The sequence below is a fragment of the Colletotrichum costaricense genome (genome assembly GCF_030867565.1).
Source record: "Colletotrichum costaricense strain IMI 309622 chromosome Unknown Scaffold_12.1, whole genome shotgun sequence".
Lineage (NCBI taxonomy): Eukaryota > Fungi > Ascomycota > Sordariomycetes > Glomerellales > Glomerellaceae > Colletotrichum > Colletotrichum costaricense.
The window spans coordinates 1335426-1353011 of NW_026848241.1; the positions used below are offsets into that span (position 1 = coordinate 1335426).

General features: G+C 53.6%; 7 protein-coding genes across 7 annotated transcripts; 4 read left to right on the top strand and 3 right to left on the bottom strand.

Annotated features, from left to right (window-relative positions):
• Positions 1 to 590: 590 nt before the first annotated feature.
• Positions 591 to 1547, bottom strand: CCOS01_11402 (glycosyl hydrolase family 43; the record flags this gene model as incomplete). Its single annotated transcript, XM_060459555.1, has 1 exon — positions 591 to 1547. The coding sequence occupies one exon, from the start codon at positions 1545 to 1547 to the stop codon at positions 591 to 593; it is 957 nt and encodes a 318-aa protein (XP_060310287.1).
• Positions 1548 to 5704: 4157 nt separating this feature from the next.
• Positions 5705 to 9132, top strand: CCOS01_11403 (potassium/sodium efflux P-type ATPase; the record flags this gene model as incomplete). The annotated part of the gene is made up of 4 exons (XM_060459556.1): positions 5705 to 5959; positions 6015 to 6280; positions 6340 to 8023; positions 8077 to 9132. The coding sequence occupies 4 exons, from the start codon at positions 5705 to 5707 to the stop codon at positions 9130 to 9132; spliced, it is 3261 nt and encodes a 1086-aa protein (XP_060310288.1).
• Positions 9133 to 9695: 563 nt separating this feature from the next.
• CCOS01_11404 (endonuclease/exonuclease/phosphatase family) lies at positions 9696 to 11237 on the top strand (the record flags this gene model as incomplete). The annotated part of the gene is made up of 1 exon (XM_060459557.1): positions 9696 to 11237. One exon carries the CDS (start codon positions 9696 to 9698, stop codon positions 11235 to 11237), a length of 1542 nt encoding a protein of 513 aa, XP_060310289.1.
• Positions 11238 to 12026: 789 nt separating this feature from the next.
• CCOS01_11405 (uncharacterized protein) lies at positions 12027 to 12296 on the top strand (the record flags this gene model as incomplete). Its single annotated transcript, XM_060459558.1, has 1 exon — positions 12027 to 12296. One exon carries the CDS (start codon positions 12027 to 12029, stop codon positions 12294 to 12296), a length of 270 nt encoding a protein of 89 aa, XP_060310290.1.
• Positions 12297 to 12606: 310 nt separating this feature from the next.
• CCOS01_11406 (zinc-binding dehydrogenase) lies at positions 12607 to 13750 on the bottom strand (the record flags this gene model as incomplete). The annotated part of the gene is made up of 2 exons (XM_060459559.1): positions 12607 to 13497; positions 13577 to 13750. 2 exons carry the CDS (start codon positions 13748 to 13750, stop codon positions 12607 to 12609), a joined length of 1065 nt encoding a protein of 354 aa, XP_060310291.1.
• A 1811-nt stretch (positions 13751 to 15561) lies between these two features.
• On the top strand, positions 15562 to 16412 carry CCOS01_11407 (xyloglucan-specific endo-beta-1,4-glucanase A; the record flags this gene model as incomplete). The annotated part of the gene is made up of 2 exons (XM_060459560.1): positions 15562 to 15931; positions 16003 to 16412. 2 exons carry the CDS (start codon positions 15562 to 15564, stop codon positions 16410 to 16412), a joined length of 780 nt encoding a protein of 259 aa, XP_060310292.1.
• Positions 16413 to 16532: 120 nt separating this feature from the next.
• Positions 16533 to 17453, bottom strand: CCOS01_11408 (phenazine biosynthesis-like protein; the record flags this gene model as incomplete). The annotated part of the gene is made up of 1 exon (XM_060459561.1): positions 16533 to 17453. The coding sequence occupies one exon, from the start codon at positions 17451 to 17453 to the stop codon at positions 16533 to 16535; it is 921 nt and encodes a 306-aa protein (XP_060310293.1).
• Positions 17454 to 17586: the final 133 nt, after the last annotated feature.

Sequence of the window (17586 nt, forward strand, 5' to 3'; positions counted from 1 at the left end):
AAAGACGCAACTTTCCACCTATATCCGATGACCAGAGTTTATTGCTGGACGTTAAAAGATGAGATGAAACTTTGGACATCAGTATCCGCTCAAACTAAATTCTTAGAGTATGTCAGTGGGATATTTCAGGAGGCTGGTGAATCAATGTAGAGGTACTAGAGGTGTATAATTGGGTTTATCACTCGTGGTCCTTCGTCTCCTAGGAGGCGGGCTTTCCTTCTCAGCTATCAATGATGAAGTACGTGCATTATCATTGAGAAGATCAGGCAACTGTGTCAAATATCTGCATATGGCCAACACGTCCACTGATCTAGATTAGTCGGATCTATCACCAAACTGATATCATTGGCATGTGGTTTGCCACCACTGTTATTATTCGTGTTGAGTGTTGCTTTTCGACACCTTTATTGAGCTCGCGTATACTACTGGGTTGTCTACAAGTCACAACATCATTCAGAGGCTCAGTCATTCAAGCATCACTCCGAGAAAACACAGAGACGCCAGTGGGCACATGAGATGATAAGTGTACTGATCTGACAAAAAGGAGATCCTCACTGAGAGGAGCCTACACTGCCGAAAAATAGTCTCAATCAGTAGATAACTGGCCAGTCCGACTCCCACCGAATAAGGTTAATACCCAACAGTGCAGCATTGGCGCTGTTGTAGTAATGGTACACAAACACATCAGCGTCCGCGTCCGTAAACACAGATGGGTGACCAGGCCCATAGATGGAGCCGTGAGTAGCCATCACCTCAGTACCGCCGCCATTCAACATGCTCACTCCGTTACGATCGGTAAATGGGCCCGTCACGCTGGTAGACCGGCCGACCATGGTGCGGTAGGTGCTCGAGGCGCCCTTGCAGCAGAAGTCGAACGACACCCACAGATAGTAGTAACTCCCGCGGCGCGTGATAAAGGGCGCCTCGATGGCGCCGTCGTTGACGGTGCGGCGGGCAAGAGAGACGAGGTTGGTACCGGAGCGCTTGCCGGTGCTGGGGTTGATGGAGATCATCTTGATGCCCGTCCAGAAGGAGCCAAACGATAGCCACCAGTTGCCGCTGGCGTCGACGATGAGGTTGGGGTCGATGGCGTTGTAGTCGACGGAGCTTGAAGATTCAATGACGAGACCCTGGTTCGTCCACGAGCCGGAGGCGCCGGTGGAGCTCGTGGCGAGGAAGATGGCGGACTTTTGGGAGCCGAAAGTGGACGCCGAGTAGTACATGTAGTACTGCCCGTTGCGGTAGGAGATGTCTGGGGCCCAGAGGTTGGTGTCTCCGCCCGTGTAAGCGGTTGTCCATGAGGCTCCGTTGGGGAAGGCAGCGCCGGCATCACGCCATACGGTGCGGTCGGTGGACGTCTTGAGAGCGATGTTAGTTCCCGTGTGGGCCATGAGGTATGTGCCACTTGACGTCTTAAGGACGGACGGGTCGTGGACATTGATGCTGCCGGAGACGGGACCTGGATTCGGGTACGCTGCGGAGACGCTCGGAACGGCTGATAGGACAGTGAGCAGGCCACCGAGAAGACCCTTCCATGTTGGCGCCATTGTGAATTGTAAAGCTCTTGTCAAGTCTCTCGGCTGGTACAAGTTGTTTGAGAGGTGGAACACCGGTTGCCAAGGCAAATCTCAAAGGTAATAGACGCCGACGCCGCAGGTTGACAATCTCAACAGAGACGAGTGACAGTCGCAGCTGCGCCCTATTTATTCTTCAATTCGAAGAGCGCGAACGAGGTCATCTTGGCTACCTGGGCTGTCTCTCCGCCCTACCTAGGCATGTTACATCGAATCCCGGGTCCGGCAGACGGAGTTTTGATAGGTGCAAACTACTTGGAAAATTTCCCATTGGTCCTGTTATAGACTCGAGCATGGGTGTCTGCCGGTAGTTGGTCAGATACGTGGATTTAGTCAACTTCTTATTTTCCGTGTGTTCTCACGTTGCCAAGGAGCCCCATCCTTTGGACTCCAAGCGCACCACGGATTAATCTCCAACCCCCGCGGAGAGTTTGGTCCCGTGATTGTTCTTGGTGTATTTAGGGGTCTTACCCCAAGAAGAAGAAAACCAACGCGTGGGGCGGTGGCTGATGTACTAAACAAACAGTATTAATGACACAAATGTTCGTGAAAAGACGTGATGTAATTACAATTGTCTGCCGCTCCTACGCGCTTGTATACTCGAAACCCTCCCTGCATAACTTGTCATTTGAAGGCCTGATGCAGGTCTGTATATTGCAGCTCATATCTGAGAAGGCCAGATCTGTTCGCGTGCAAAGGGAGTCGAAGATATCACGGTATCGTGCAGGAGGATGTGCTGGTATCACAGCAATGCTCGCTGCTCTTGCATGCAATTGAGAAAGACAACACACGCTCGAATAACATAGCCTTGAGCAAGTTGATGGCTCAAAAAACATGTCTGGTCTTTTCAAAGCACCAGCTATTGACCAATAGCGGCGAGAACAATCCGGAACTAAACCATGCCCTTTCCGCAGCAAGCATCTCCCTCACCTAGTCGCGAATATGTCCAAATTCTGAATCGAACTCATGTAATCAAGCATTTTGATCCATGCCGTATAAGTCGGAATGGAGGTGCCATGCGAATCAGCAAGAAGCAGGGGTGCAAGCAATGCATGGTTGAGTCACACAGAGAAAATGGTGTCACGATGAACAACGAACAACATCATGACAGGCACGCATCTTGAGATTGATCACCACAGTTCGGAAGGATGGAGCGTAATTATCTCAGACATGAACATTCTCAATATGACGACGCTGTCACGTTACCACAATTGATCAAAGGTTTCCCTCATTTCAGACGCACATATCATTGCTTCAACTATTCAGAAGCGTGATCAAAACCTTAATGTAGCCATCTGCGTAATAGCAGCACGGAGGGTAAGTTCATCGCCATTTGACGCAGGATCACGAATGATCGAATCACCCCATGACAACACTATTGAATTCATGTCCGCATCACTTCACAGCATCGCTTCACATAGAAGCCGTAGCAGTGTAACAACACCTGTTTTCAGTTTTCACGCACTTCCCTTCTGTTCAAACTTCAACGGTTCCCGGATTGTTCAAGAACCTGCATGGCGTCCATAAATTCCTGCCAAAGGCTCTAGCTCTAACTGACACGTACCCTGGTCATCTTAAGAAGATCATGTTTGGTGACGATGTCACGATACTGTCTCTGTCATTGCCAACTCGATCATCTTTCTAAGTATTCGAATCTCGAAACATAGAAATGAAGGGAGTGGGGCAGCGATGACTTCTACTGGCCCTTGAAATGTGATGCGCACTCCCGCGTCAACATAGTTGTCGAAGATAGAAGCTAAGTGTCTTAATGCGCATTATATATACTTATTCATTTCTTGAAAAAGTAAACGTTATTCAACTCAAGCAGTCTTGTGACTTGCAAGATGACTCGTACGATCTAGCCGATGGGCGCAACCTCTAAACTTCTCTGTCGTCTTCCACGGATCTTGGTGCATTTACTCATCGACGCCGATAAGGGCAGCACTATTGCCGGTAACACTTTATCCAAAGTCTCCATCGAACATGGTTCCAAAAAAGAGTTTTTACAACAGAAAGCGCAAGAAGGGAGATTTCGCATGATATGTCCTCCCGATGCTGACGATCGAAAATTTGAGACTTGTTACTCAGGCAGAACCTCTCTTGCCTTGTGGTTGCTTTTGGCTCGCCATTTGGAAGCCGTCGCCTAGCAATATTGTGAGAATTCATCGGGTTCGAGGAGATTTAGCACTTTGAAGTTTGATCAGTTGAGAGACCCATTGACATGTCTAACGGTACGCAGATCGGTTACAACGATATCTCCGGAGCCGGGCACCGGAGGGCCGTGCCAATGATTCTGGCAGACAGACCCACATCGCCGGATGGCCGGGCCCTCAGTCGGGCATCACTGGACGTAGAAGTTGATCACGCGAGCTTCATACCTAGTTGGGAAGCTGAACGAAATGGTAGTCTTATGTCATGCATACTGAGGCTGTGAAGGTCATAGTGCAGCAGGTCTCCAAAATCCAAGCAAGGTCGGATGGAGAGAGTATTGTTTGGGTCGCCAAGTCGGAATGACTCGGACTCATCTGCTGATGGAGGATACCCGAGGCGATCTGTCTGTGAAACTTTTGGGGTTGGCTTGAAGTAATCTTGGCCGTCTCCGACGTTACGATAAGGGCCATTTGGTATTGTCTCGGGTGTGCCGTAATGTTGGTTTTTAAATTGCCTGTACGCAGTACCTGATACTGTACCTAAGGCAGGTAAGGCAGGTAAGGTACCTGTCAAAGGCGTGCGACGGGGAAGAAGATGGCTGGGAGCACTGACAAAGTGAACTTGGCTGGCGGCAACGTCCACTTAGAATGGGTGGCTGGCGCACATGTTCAGTAGCCAAGGCTTCCAAGAGCCCTAGACTGTGGAATTGTGGAGGAATTCTGGGTATGCTGTTGAACGTTGATAGCGAGTGCCCTTGTGAGATGTCCGCCGCGGACATGACCTCGGTGGTACACCGGGGAGAAGGCGTTTTGAGTTGTGATTCCAAAGCGAACCACTTACTTGGAATGGAAGGCTTCCAGAACCGTGAGTATCCGAACCTAGTAGTCTGAGATCCGTACTCTACTAATAGACCGATGCTGCCCAGGCCCGTGGGAGGGTTTCCCAAGATGCGCCACCGGCGCCATCGGCGTCATCGCCGACTGGTCCTCAACCATGACGGGGGAAAGTAGGGAAAGGACCCCGCAGTCGTTGCTTTCCGTGCCTTCCCCCGGGTCGCAAATGCCCTTCCCCACGCCCGCCCGCCTCCGCTCTTTCCCGGCATATATGTCAACCTTCTTGCCTTTGCACCGTCACCAGCTTCTGCCCATTTGGTACCCCGCACATGTTCAATGCTTCAAGTTTCCGCCGTGCTTTCCATACAAATTCCAGCGGACTTGGCATCTGACGTAATCGTTCCATCGTGCACTTTCCCATGTCTGAATGCGTGCGACTTTCCCTACCAGGAGGAAAAAAAATCACTTAACACGAATATCCGGTATATCCCCAGATAATGCTGCACACAGCACGAGGGCCCGCCTCCGCCAAGGTCAGCCAAGATGGCCAAGCGTGATCTAATGCTTGATGGATGGATACACTCGCCGACTTCTGCACCAGTAAGAAAATCTTCGCAGAGACAATTCCTGTCACCGTCACCATCTGTACCTTCCAGTATGAGGTACTTGCCTTACATCCATGTTCTGTCCGCGTACCTTAGGTACTGTGCCCCCCTCCAGGGCAGTCTTTCCTTGTTGTTCCTCAACTGCCACGATACCGGTACCGTTCTTGCCGTTGCCGCACTCCATGGATTCCAATTGTTCTTGGCGGAGCTGCCTTTCGCCTTCCCTCCTGGCCCTCAAAAGACAGACTGATGTCGCACCTTCTCGCCTCTCCCTCTTGATGTCTCTTTCCCACTATCCACAAACGTTGCAAGCCGTCCAATGACACCTCAATTGACAACCTGCCTCTGTGTTGCCACCTTGACCAGTCCTTGCTGAGTTCGCTCATTTTGTCCAACTCAACCCGTTTCAGGAATCTTCATTAACCTCCTCGTCTTTCTGTCGCTATCATTTCCAAGAGTTCAACTCTCTCTGGCATCAACTCTAACCCCCCACCCACGTCACCTATTTTGAGCTCTCACACTCTGTTCCCCTTTGCCTGGCATGGGGAACCAAAAGGCCGCAAAGCCCGCTGAGAATCACGTCTCGGGCCAATCCAACAAACCGCTCTCTCACCCAGCCCATGCCTTGTCATACCAACAGCTGGCTGAGGAGCTCCGCGCCAACGCCCTCAATGGTCTCTCTTCTCAAGACGCAAATTCCCGTCTCGAAGAGTTCGGCCATAATGACCTTGGCGAAGCCGAGGGCGTTCAGCCCATCAAGATCATCATCGCCCAGATTGCCAATGCCATGACCATGGTGAGTTGCTTTCCCACCTTTACTCCAGATTCGCCCTTTGCTAACCCGTGCCTAGGTCCTGATTCTTGCCATGGCCGTTAGTTTCGGCATTGGCTCATACATCGAGGGCGGTGTCATTACTTTTGTCATCTTGCTCAACGTCATCGTTGGTTTCTTCCAGGAGTACTCCGCTGAGAAGACAATGGATTCCCTCCGTTCCCTCAGCTCCCCCACCGCCAACATCGTTCGTGACGGTGAATCCATGGTTGTGCCCTCCGGCGAAATCGTCCCTGGTGACCTCGTTGAGGTCAAGACGGGTGACACGATCCCCGCAGATGTCAGGTATCCTATGCCATCAACAGCAACGTCAAGACCAAGCAGAGCAACTGATGATGCTACAGGCTGATCGAGGCGGTCAATTTCGAGACCGACGAGGCTCTGTTGACCGGCGAATCCCTCCCCGTGCGAAAGAACGAAGACGCAACTTTCCCCGATAACACCGGCCCCGGAGACCGTCTCAACGTCGCATACAGTTCGTCCAATGTCACCAAGGGTCGCGCCAAGGGCATTGTCTTCGCAACAGGCGTTTACACCGAGATTGGAGCTATTGCGTCTGCCCTTCGCAAGAAGGATTCCAAGGTCCGCGAGGTCAAACGCAAGCCCAATGGCAAGGCAAAGCCTCATCGGTACCTCGAGGCTTATACCTTGACTTTGACCGATGCCATTGGACGTTTTCTTGGTGTCAACGTTGGCACCCCTTTGCAACAGAAACTCTCCAAGCTCGCCATGCTCTTGTTCGGCATCGCCATCGTCTGTGCCGTTATTGTGCTTGGCGCCAACAAGTTCGAGGCCAGTCAGGAAGTTATCATCTACGCAGTTGCGACCGGTCTGTCCATGATCCCGGCAAGTCTCGTGGTCGTACTCACCATCACTATGGCGGCCGGAACCAAGCGCATGGTGAAGCGCAATGTTATTGTGCGCAATCTCAAGTCGCTCGAGGCTCTTGGTGCAGTTACGGATATTTGCTCCGACAAGACCGGCACTCTGACGCAGGGCAAAATGCTTGCCCGTGGTGCTTGGTTGCCTGCTATGGGAACGTTCACCGTTGAAAACACATCGTCACCAATGGACCCCACCACTGGTGATGTTCGCTACGACGAGCGGTCTCCTAGACACCTCAACTTTAAAAAGGGAGGTGACGCTTGTGGCACCATCATGAAGACCGACCAGTTGTTGCAAAACAGCAAGTCGGCCCTATCCGCGTTCCTCTACGTGGCGTCCCTGGCCAATCTCGCCACCATCAACAAGAAAGATGATCAATGGCTTGCCCGCGGCGATCCCACTGAAATCGCCATCCAGGTCTTTGCTTCCCGGTTCGACATGAATCGCCTCAAGTTTGTCAGTGGCAGTGACAGCCCCGAGTGGAGCGAGATTGCCGAGCTTCCATTCGATTCGGATGTCAAGCGCATGTCCGTCATCATGAAGAACAACGCCACGAGCGAGTATTTCGCCTACACCAAGGGTGCTGTTGAGAGAGTGATTCAGATCTGCACAAAGTACGCTCCCAGAGATGATGGCGTACTGATAGACATCACGCCTGAGTTCCGTGAGGAGATCCTTCGCAACATGGAGGCTTTGGCGGGACTCGGGTTGCGCGTTCTCGCACTTGCGAGCAAGCCTTATGAGGGCACACCCAGCAAGGGCGATGAGGCTGAGCGTGCTTCGGTCGAATGTGACCTCGTGTTCCGCGGTCTCGTGGGACTATATGATCCCCCGCGTCCCGAATCCGCCCCTGCTGTTCGACAGTGCCACGAGGCCGGCATTTCGGTCCACATGCTCACCGGTGACCACCCTGAGACCGCAAAGGCCATTGCCATTGAGGTTGGCATCTTGCCCACTCGCATGGAGCGCGTCGCAAGGAACGTTTCAGATGCCATGGTCATGACGGCTTCGTCGTTCGATGCATTGAGTGACGACGAGGTTGACAAGCTTCCTGTCCTGCCGCTCGTCATTGCGAGATGCGCCCCAAGCACCAAAGTCCGAATGATTGAGGCTCTTCACCGCCGCAAGAAGTTCTGTGCCATGGTAAGTGGATATTGCTTCGCCCCATTTGTGTAATGGTCTTCTAATTTGGATAGACCGGTGACGGCGTCAACGACTCCCCTTCCCTCCGCCGTGCCGATGTTGGCATTGCTATGGGTCAGTCAGGTTCAGACGTGGCCAAGGATGCATCAGATATCGTCCTGACTGACGACAACTTTGCCTCCATTGTTGCCGCTATCGAAGAGGGTCGTCGTATCTTTGACAATATTCAAAAGTTCGTGTTGCACGTCCTTGCTGAAAACATTGCCCAAGCTGGAACATTGCTGGTCGGTCTCACTTTCAAGGACGCACGCGGGCTGTCGGTCTTCCCGCTTGCTCCTGTTGAAATTGTCTGGATTATCATGGCCACATCTGGTATGCCCGACATGGGACTTGGCTTTGAGCGTGCTGTCCCAGACATCATGCGTCGCCCACCTCGGTCTCTCAAGACGGGCATTTTCACCATGGAATTCCTCGTCGACATGGTCTTCTACGGCCTCTGGATCACCGCTCTCTGCCTTTCAAGCTTCTCGCTGGTTGTCTACGGTTTCGGGGCTGGTGATCTTGGAGAGAGTTGCAACGAAAGATACAATGACTCTTGCGACACAGTCTTCCGCGCCCGTGCTACAACTTTTGCCTGCCTCACATGGTTTGCCTTGTTCTTGGCCTGGGAGATGGTTGATATGCGTCGGTCATTCTTCCGCATGCAACCAGGATCCAAGAAATATTTCACTCAGTGGATGATTGACGTTTGGCGAAACAGGTTCCTCTTCTGGGCCATCATTATCGGCTTCGTTACCCTGTTTCCCCTGCTGTATATCCCCGTCATCAATACTGTTGTGTTCAAGCACAAGGGCATCTCCTGGGAATGGGGCATTGTGTTCATTGCTGCAGGACTTTTCTTCGCTGGTGTCGAATCCTGGAAATGGGGCAAACGCGTCTTCTTCAGGATCCGCAACAGCAAGGAGCTTGGCGTCGCGTGGAAAGACATGGACATTGAACAGAGAGTATTCGGGGAGTACCTCGGCTCCAGCGATGATGATCACCACACCGAAATTGGCGACGATGACATTGACCTGGAGAAGGAGAGGGCGGCCTTGGAGAAGAAGTAAGCGAGACATAATTACCAGATTGTTAGCTTATGGAGAGAAGTGAGTGCGTGCTTTGGAACGGGGGAGCGAGACTAGTGCGCATGCTGTAGATGATGATGCTATGGACATCTATGATAGTAACGAATCAAAATTATTTACAAAAAGGTCGCCGAGTCCATCTCGGAAGTGTGTCTCAGTCTGCTGCTGCAAGTCACCAGGCACCCATTTAAGCCCCTGTTACCATTACCAAACGCGAGCCTACCCGGGCGAGACTATGCCCATTCCTTACGCAGATCAGCCCTGTATGTGACCACAGTACCATGCCAAGGATACTGGACTTACGAGGGTTGAGATCCTTCAGTGTGCAAACGAACACAACGAAGTAGCTACTTCTCGTGGTGCAGTGCCACCAAAGGATTGGTCGCCCCGCCGAAGCTGACAACTTTTGCATCATTGGCTTGAAGGATTGACTTTGAGGTATTGTTAAGACATTACTGTATAGAAGTGATGAATTCCCCTGGATTCCCACGTTGACATACAACAATGAAATTGTTTTCGGACCATCCATCTAGAAATCTGCCAAGATGCGTTTCACGGCACTGGTCTCACATATCCTCTCCGCGCTCCTCGTAGTGCAAACCCCAACACCAGCTCTCGCCATCCCGACAACCCGCCAATCCGGAAGCCTAGCCTTCCTACCCGACAACTCTCTCTTCGCATTTTCCTATTCCACGCCAAACGCCGACGCAAAGAACTGGATCGGCATCTACCGCGCCTCCGGCGGCGGACCCGAGAACCAGACATTCGTGGAACCGTCGCTGGTCTGGGGGTATGCGCCCCAGTCAAATGGGACGCTCAAGATTGACAATGGGGGGTTGGTTCCTGGCGAGTACCGTGCCTACTTCCTCGCCAAAGACGGGTATGCGTGGCTTGCGCCGCCGGTGGACGTGAGGGTGCCGTATGCTCCCGGGCCGGTTCAGTTCCTCGTTGACGAAGTTACGCTGAGGAACGCGCGTGTCGGAGACGGGTACGAGGCGCGGGTTGATGGGTTGAGGAGCGGTGGCGGGAGTGCGTCCGTGAGCTTTCGTAAAGTCGAGGGGAGCGAATGGGTCAAGGTCTCGGAGGCGGGCGTCGTATCTGGCACGCCTGACGTCGCGAGGCCCTCTCACATCACGATCGAGGTAGCCGTCGCAGCAGCAGCGGCGGCAGCAGCGGATGGATCGTCTGCGCGGTTGGACGTCACCATCCCCGTCCGCCCCATCGGCGCACCGCTCGTGGACGAGGTATCCGTCATGTCTTTCAATTTGTGGCACGGCGGAACGCAGGTATCCGATTACCACGCCAAACAAGTGCGGTTCCTGGCCTCGAGTGGCGTAGATGTCGTCGGCGTACAGGAGAGCACGGGAGGCCATGCTACGCGGCTGGGGGATGCGTTGGGGTGGTATTCGTGGCAGGGCGGCGACGTTGGGTTTGTGAGCAAGTATCCGCTCAAGGACGCCGCTGCGCACGAGGGCGGGACGTATGCTGCGTCCGTAAGGGTTGTGCTCGATGGTGAAGGGGAGGAGGTTGTGTTGTGGAATGTGCACCTGGGGTATGACCCATACGGACCTTACGACTTCTGCTTCGACAACATGACGGTGGAGGAGGTGCTGGCGCGGGAGACGGAGTCCAAGAGGACGCCGCAGATCGAGTCTGTCGTCCGGGCCATGGCGGGGCAGCTAGCGGAGGCGGAGGCGGTGCCTGTGATGTTGGTGGGTGATTTCAACGCGCCTTCGCATCTGGATTGGATTGATGCCACGAGCGGGATGCACTGCGGACAAGGGGTCATGCCGTGGCCTACGTCGGTTGCGCCGACAGAGGCCGGGTTGGTTGATTCCTATCGGGTTGTGTGGCCAGACCCCGGGGCCAGGCCGGGGGTTACGTGGTCGCCTATCTTCTTGGAGAATGAGGGAAGGCCGGAGCCGATGGATAGGATTGATTTTGTGTATTTCCGGGGCGGGAAGTTGGAGGTTCTCGGGTCGGAGGAGGTTGTGGTGGGGGAGCCGGCGCCGGAGCCGGGGCACGGGGGGAATGAGTGGACTTCGGATCATGCTGCTGTTGTGACGAGGTTTAAGATGAAGAGTTAGTTGCATCTATGAAAATGCGTCGTATTGATTACTATCTCTAGAGGTCAAGTCTGCGTGAGTGGACATGATGTATATACTGTAAGGCAAATGATGAAATCTGTGGCAGTCTGTTGGCCTTCGTGTCAAAGTCTTGGTCATCTGCTTAGAGCCCCGTCTTCTCCTCAGATCGCGATGTGCCCTCTACTACTGTTGATAAAAACAACATCCTGTGGCCTGTGAAACATCATAGGTGCGTACAGATAGAAATGGCCCAACAATTGCTATAGACTCTGTGCACTCGCTCCTTCGTCAATCAATGGAGAGTTTGCTGTGATATCGAGATATGCAATGCTTAAGTAAGGCACGTTGGATTAATTCGTTAGTTGAATTGTGCATTATGCATAAAACGCACTGACTAAGCACGATGGGATGCATTGCGATGACGTCGGTGTGGTTTGTGCGGAGCCATGATGTAAGTGCCCAGTGAGGTGGAAGGAGGACCGAAGAAGGAAGGAGGCCCTGTGCAATGTGGTCGACATCAGGCCACTCACCACACACTCACGGCAGGCACTTTGACGTTTGAACTTGTTTTCAGATTTTGGTGTCAGGAAGGTGCACCTGCTGGTAAGGCCATGTACACAGTACTTACATAACCGCCTCCTCTCGAACCTGGATACCCGGAACGTCCTTTCATCCCCATCCACCACAAGTCAGTTCTGAAAAGAAGAAAGAAAATCACAGCCAGACACCCAGTACTCGAACCGAATCGAGTTCCAGAAACCGAGTATCAAAAACCAAAGACGAGCAAAGATGCCCTTCTCTTTCACATCCTCCATTTCCTTCTCCTCCTCAATCAGCCACAACGGCAAGACGGAGGAGAGGCGCTGGGCCCGCAAGACGGAGCGGAGTCCCTCGGGCACCACCGTCCGGACAGCTTCCTACAAGACAGGCGAGCCCGTCTACCTCGAGCGCCGCGAGTACGATTCCGCGGGACGCGCTCTACCAGAGGGACGCGCTGTCAAGAGCGATGGGACGGAAAAGATTGATCGTCGCATCGAGGACGTTTCTGAGCGGGAATGAGGGTGCGGGCTCCGGAATGGGATCATCAATATAATGGGCATGGAGTTTTGGGGTTTGTTTTGGGAGGTTATCAGTCAATGAGCGATCATTTTTCAAATCTTTTATGAAGAAGTGTCCTACAGATGCACTTGGTCTCGTGATGGCAGGTGTAACATGTTGTCTGAAAAATCGTCAACCACTTTGGTTAACCGTCGTACTACATAGCAACGACAGGGAGTTTTCACCATTTGATTTCACAAGCATCAAATATACGTGACGGTCATAACTGCATTACACTACGCTCTCTCGCGCATTTTACTGCGCGGCAACCTCAAATCTTGATGACAACCTTGCCAAAGTGCTTCTGGTCCCACTGGTACTGGTACGCCTCCTTGACCTCCTCGAAGCCGAAAATCTTCTGATCGACAACAGGCTTGATCTTGTTGGCGTCAATCGCCTGGTTCATCTCCTCAAACTGCTGCTTCGAGCCCACAAACAACCCGCGGATCGTGCAAATGTTGGCCAGCGCGTCCAGCAGCGTCGGCTGCTCCCCCTCGGGCTTGTCCCCGTGCGACAAGAACCCAATAATGGAAATCACGCCCTCCAGCTTGACCGCCTTGAGCGACTGCGCAACCGTACCAGGACCGCCGACCTCGATAATGTGGTCGACGCCCACGCTCTCCGGCGTCAGCGACTTGGCCACCTCGCCCCAGTTGGGCGTCTCCTTGTAATTGATGACATGGTGCGCTCCCAACTTCTTGAGCTGCTCGCCCTTGGCCGCCGACGACGTCGTCGCGATGACCGTCGCACCCGCTGCGACGGCGAACTGGATCGCCGAAAGGCTCACGCCGCCGGTGCCCTGCGTCAGCACGTAGTCGCCCGGCTTAAGGGCCTTGGACTGCAGACCGTACAACGCGTTCCACGCCGTCAGCGGCGCGCACGGGAGCGTGGCGGCCTCGACGGACGAGAGCGTCTTGGGGGACTTCACGACGCCGTGCTCAGGGAACACGGCGTATTGGCGGAGCGTGCCGTCGAGGGCACCGCCGAGGCCGGACTTGACGGCGAGAGGGGTGATGGGGTTGGATTGGTGGTGCTGGTTGAAGAGGGTCGCAATGTTGTCGCCCTCCTTGACCTGCGTGACCTTGGGGCCAACGGAGACGACGCGGCCGGCGCCGTCAGAGGCCGGGACGCGGGGGAAGCTGACGGGGAATGGGTAGAGGCCCTAGGTGCAAAGGAGCGGCGTTAGCGGGAGTGGCGGAGATAATTCGGGCACCGGGCACAAGGGTTACAAGCGAACTTACCTTTGGGATAGCCAGATCGCGGAAGTTTAGGGAGACGGCCTCGATCTGCACGAGGACGTCGTAGTCGCCCAGCTGTGGCAGAGGCACATCCTTCTTGAGCTCGAGGGTATCCCAGTTGCTGCTGTCCTTGCCGATGCCGGTGATGGACCAGGCGTTGGTTGATGTTGGTGCCATGATGAGTATTTGTGTATGTGTGATGATCAGTTATCGTCCGATTAACCTTTGAGATTCTTCAGCAGAACCATGTAGGATCTTGCTTCGCAAACCTGGCCTTTATGTATCGAACTCCCCAGAAAAAGATTTCAAAGCAATCGTGGGGTTTTCGAAGCTCCGAAGCTTCGAAGAGCGTCGACATGACGCAATGTCCACTTATACCGTCATATTGGGTCCGGCAATGCGACCTTCTTTTGCACTCGATTCCACTGACTCGAATGTCTTGAACCGTAGACACCCCAGCTTGGAGCTATGAAACCCCCTGCCCGTGTCCATTGACTTTCCGCCGCTATTCCGCTTTTTGCCCCGGAGCCGCTCGGCATCCACGCCAATTGCCAGATGCAAGCCAGTATCCCGGGTGCAACTTGACCAGTTGGCAGTGGCATACGGCGGCCATTTGATCTGTCCCCCGATGGCCAACCCACCAAAGTGGCATTCAGGGTGTCATGAGAACTCAACGATCGGACCATGGATGCGTTGGACGGCGTTGTGCTGTTTTTCCCGCGTCCACTGATTTAGAAGCCCGCAGCTCTCAACACCTGGGCTTGGCTGGGTCTGTGCCCACTTGTAGCCATTCTCCAGAAGATTTTGTTTCTTTTAGCTTACTAATTCGATGATAACTCATGAGGTTGTCACCAACAAAGTGGAACAGTGAGGGGAGAGTAAGCAGTAACGAGACGGTGAGGAACGAGACAGCAGGTTCGGTGAGTGCACAAACAACTTGCGAATAGCTTCACTTTTCTCACTAGTCATGCTTGTCAGACACCGTTTAGACCTAACAAAACACCCCTCCTTTTGATCCTCCGACAGGCGTTGTTAGGATGCATATTGACACGATGCATGGATTTTGGCCGCCTCCACCGCCCTAAGCTTCGCCCCTCGCAAATGTCCGCCTTAGCCGGATTCTGCCCAGTTGCTATCGAGCTGAACCATGCCGTACATGAGTGCATCTCCTAGGTGCTCCAACACACTATGGCGGGTCGAATGCGAGGAAACCTACTTGCTCACTCGAGGCGGTCGGTCAACATCATCGAAATGAGCACAACCACGGTCCTTCCAGCGACACTCGTCTCCCCCACCCAAGGAATCCGATGAATAGATTTGTTTCCCGGCGTTATTCCCATGCAAAAAGTCTAGAACCCGCAGCTGACGCGGCTCCACAATCAAGCTGACAACTAATGAACCTCTCCAAGGCCCACCGTGGCACAATCCGACGTCTTTGGGTTCGCGGGCTGGACTTGAGACTGCTCCAGATGGCGAGATTGTTAAGTAGCTGGACGGGGGTCACATCAAAGTGTACAGATGCGGGGATTGCTCTCAACATGAAGCTGCGTCCACTCTAGTTAGTTAACCAGGCGATGTAAACTGCTGTTCCGCCTTTCGATGGGGGCCCAGTTCGTGTAATTATTTCCCGTCCGGGCCGGGGTGTTGCAATCGACGGGCGGTTTCAGATTGACCAAGTGCAATATGGTCCAGTATTTACAACCGCTTTATGGTCTGCTTTCTCTGCTTAATTAGATGCCCCTGCGTTCTCCACGAAATCTCATCAAAACTTCTCGGCAAGGGGGAGGAGGCAAGACTCCGTTTCGCCATTCAGAATGAAGTATGTATGTACTTGATAGATAATAGCAAGATATACTCCGTGCGGCCCAAATGTAATCCTATTCCAACATTCATTCCAACTCCTACTGTCATTCTTTTTCGCACCACTGGCGGGTTGCTTTACACGGTCTTTACAGCGTCTCAATTCCCAGCAAATCCAACTAGCAACGATGCATTTCACTCGCTACCTGGCCCCGGCCGTCTTTGCGTCCGCCGCGGTCGCCGAAAAGACCTTCTGCGGTGCCCCCAACGACTATGAGGTCCTCATGGGCACTCCGTGGATCGTCTACTCGATGAACTACGCCTACCAGGCCATCAAGGGATCGGCTTGCACCGGCTACTACGGCACGTCCGGGTCCGGCGACGCGCAACGAATCCAATGGAGCAGCATCTGGGACATTGATCCCACGTACCAAAAGGACGTCGTCAAGGGATACTCCTTCATCGGCCTGACCCAGAACCTCGAGACCAAGCTCAGTGACATTCAGAGCATCCCCAGCACCTACAGCTGGACTGTCTCCAACTCTTCGGCCTACAAGGGTAAGTAGGGCTTCTACTTTGCATCACGTTCAACCTAGCGGTACTCGCCTGTACTAACCCAACCAACAAAGGCAACGTCGTCTACGACTTCATGACCTCCGACACCAAAGGCGACAGCACGTCCAGCAACGCCCAGGAGCTCATGCTCTGGCTCCGCTGGGAAGGCGGACAGGTGCCCATTGGCTGGGCCGAGGGCCCGACGGCCACGATCGACGGGCTCTTTGGCAAGGACGGGTGGAAGCTGTACCAGGGCAAGAACACCGATACCGGCATCACCGTGTCTTCGCTGCTTGCTCCCACCCAGTATGGCGACCTGGAGAAGGGCTCCTTCGAGGGAGACATCAAGGACTGGCTCCTCGCGCTCTCCAAGCAAGGCGTCTTCTCCGAGAGCACCTACGTCAATGTCGGAAATGCTGGTCAGGAGCCGTACTGGGGTACCGTCACGTTCAACAACACTCTTGGCTTGAACATCAACCTTTGAGGTAAAGGAAACGTAGTCAGGTTATCTGCGTGAGACAACTACCGGCTTCACTTCATGTACAAATTCATCTACATTGTTCATAAACGCCGATGGCCGTCTTGTATATGTTATTTAAACTGTTCATGACTTCAAGAAGATGGTGCCGCTCATCACCTTTGTGGCCGTTCCTCCAAGATGCAGCGTCTCCAGCTTTCGTGTACCATCCGTGCCCCGTCCAAGCTTTGCGTCAACGTAAATGTCGCTTCTACGACCCATCTCGACTCCCTGAGTGATCTCAAAGCTGAGGGAATCTTCAGACAACTCGTGCAAACTCAGGTAGCTCGAGAGAGCGCAGGCTGCGCTACCAGTGGCAGGATCCTCCAGATCGGGCTCGATCAAACGGGTTCTGATCTTGTGCACAACACGTCCATCGATTGTCTCGGCCCCAAGGCGCACAAAGTAGTATCGCGAAATGAACGTCTTGCGCCACCCTTCGTCCAGAAGCTCCTGCTGCCGAAACTCCATGGGCCCAATCTTTGCCGACGCCAACGATGCCAACGAGGGCAATTCAACAAGAGCAAATGTCATGCCGTTCACGATGCTAAAGACGGGCGCTTCGACCTCTGCGTTGGCGAGTTCTGCCGTCGCATTGCTGTAGGGTCCGGGCCCAAGGTCCCTCAGCCGCTTCTGGTGAAGATGGGTGTTGTGCGGGATAGCGGCCCGTACGGACTCGGACCCCGTCTCTTCGATCTCAATGGGTCCGGCCTTTGCAATCAGCTTCTTGACGCCGCGGGACTTGAGAAAGATGGCTGTGCCGACGGTGGGGTGGCCCGCAAAGGGAAGTTCCGCGGTCGGCGTAAAGATATCGAAGCGGCGCTCCGTGGATGCGGGGTCGTCGACTTCGTGCACAAAGGTTGTCTCCGAGTAGTTGAACTCTCTGGCAATGGTTTGTTTCTGCTCCTGCGTCAGGGATGTCGAGGCCGGGATCGTGACAATGGCTAAAGGGTTGCCCTCAAAGGGCTTGTCCGTGAAGACGTCGACCGTGGTGTAAGGGAGCTCCATCGATGTGTCGTTCAAGGGCGGATCGCTAAGACGGTAGACGCAAATGAAGTATGCCAACAGGGCTTGAATGACAGATAGAACGGGCCCACGTTCATACGGGCTGTCTAAATAGTGAAGCTGGTGAGCGATATAT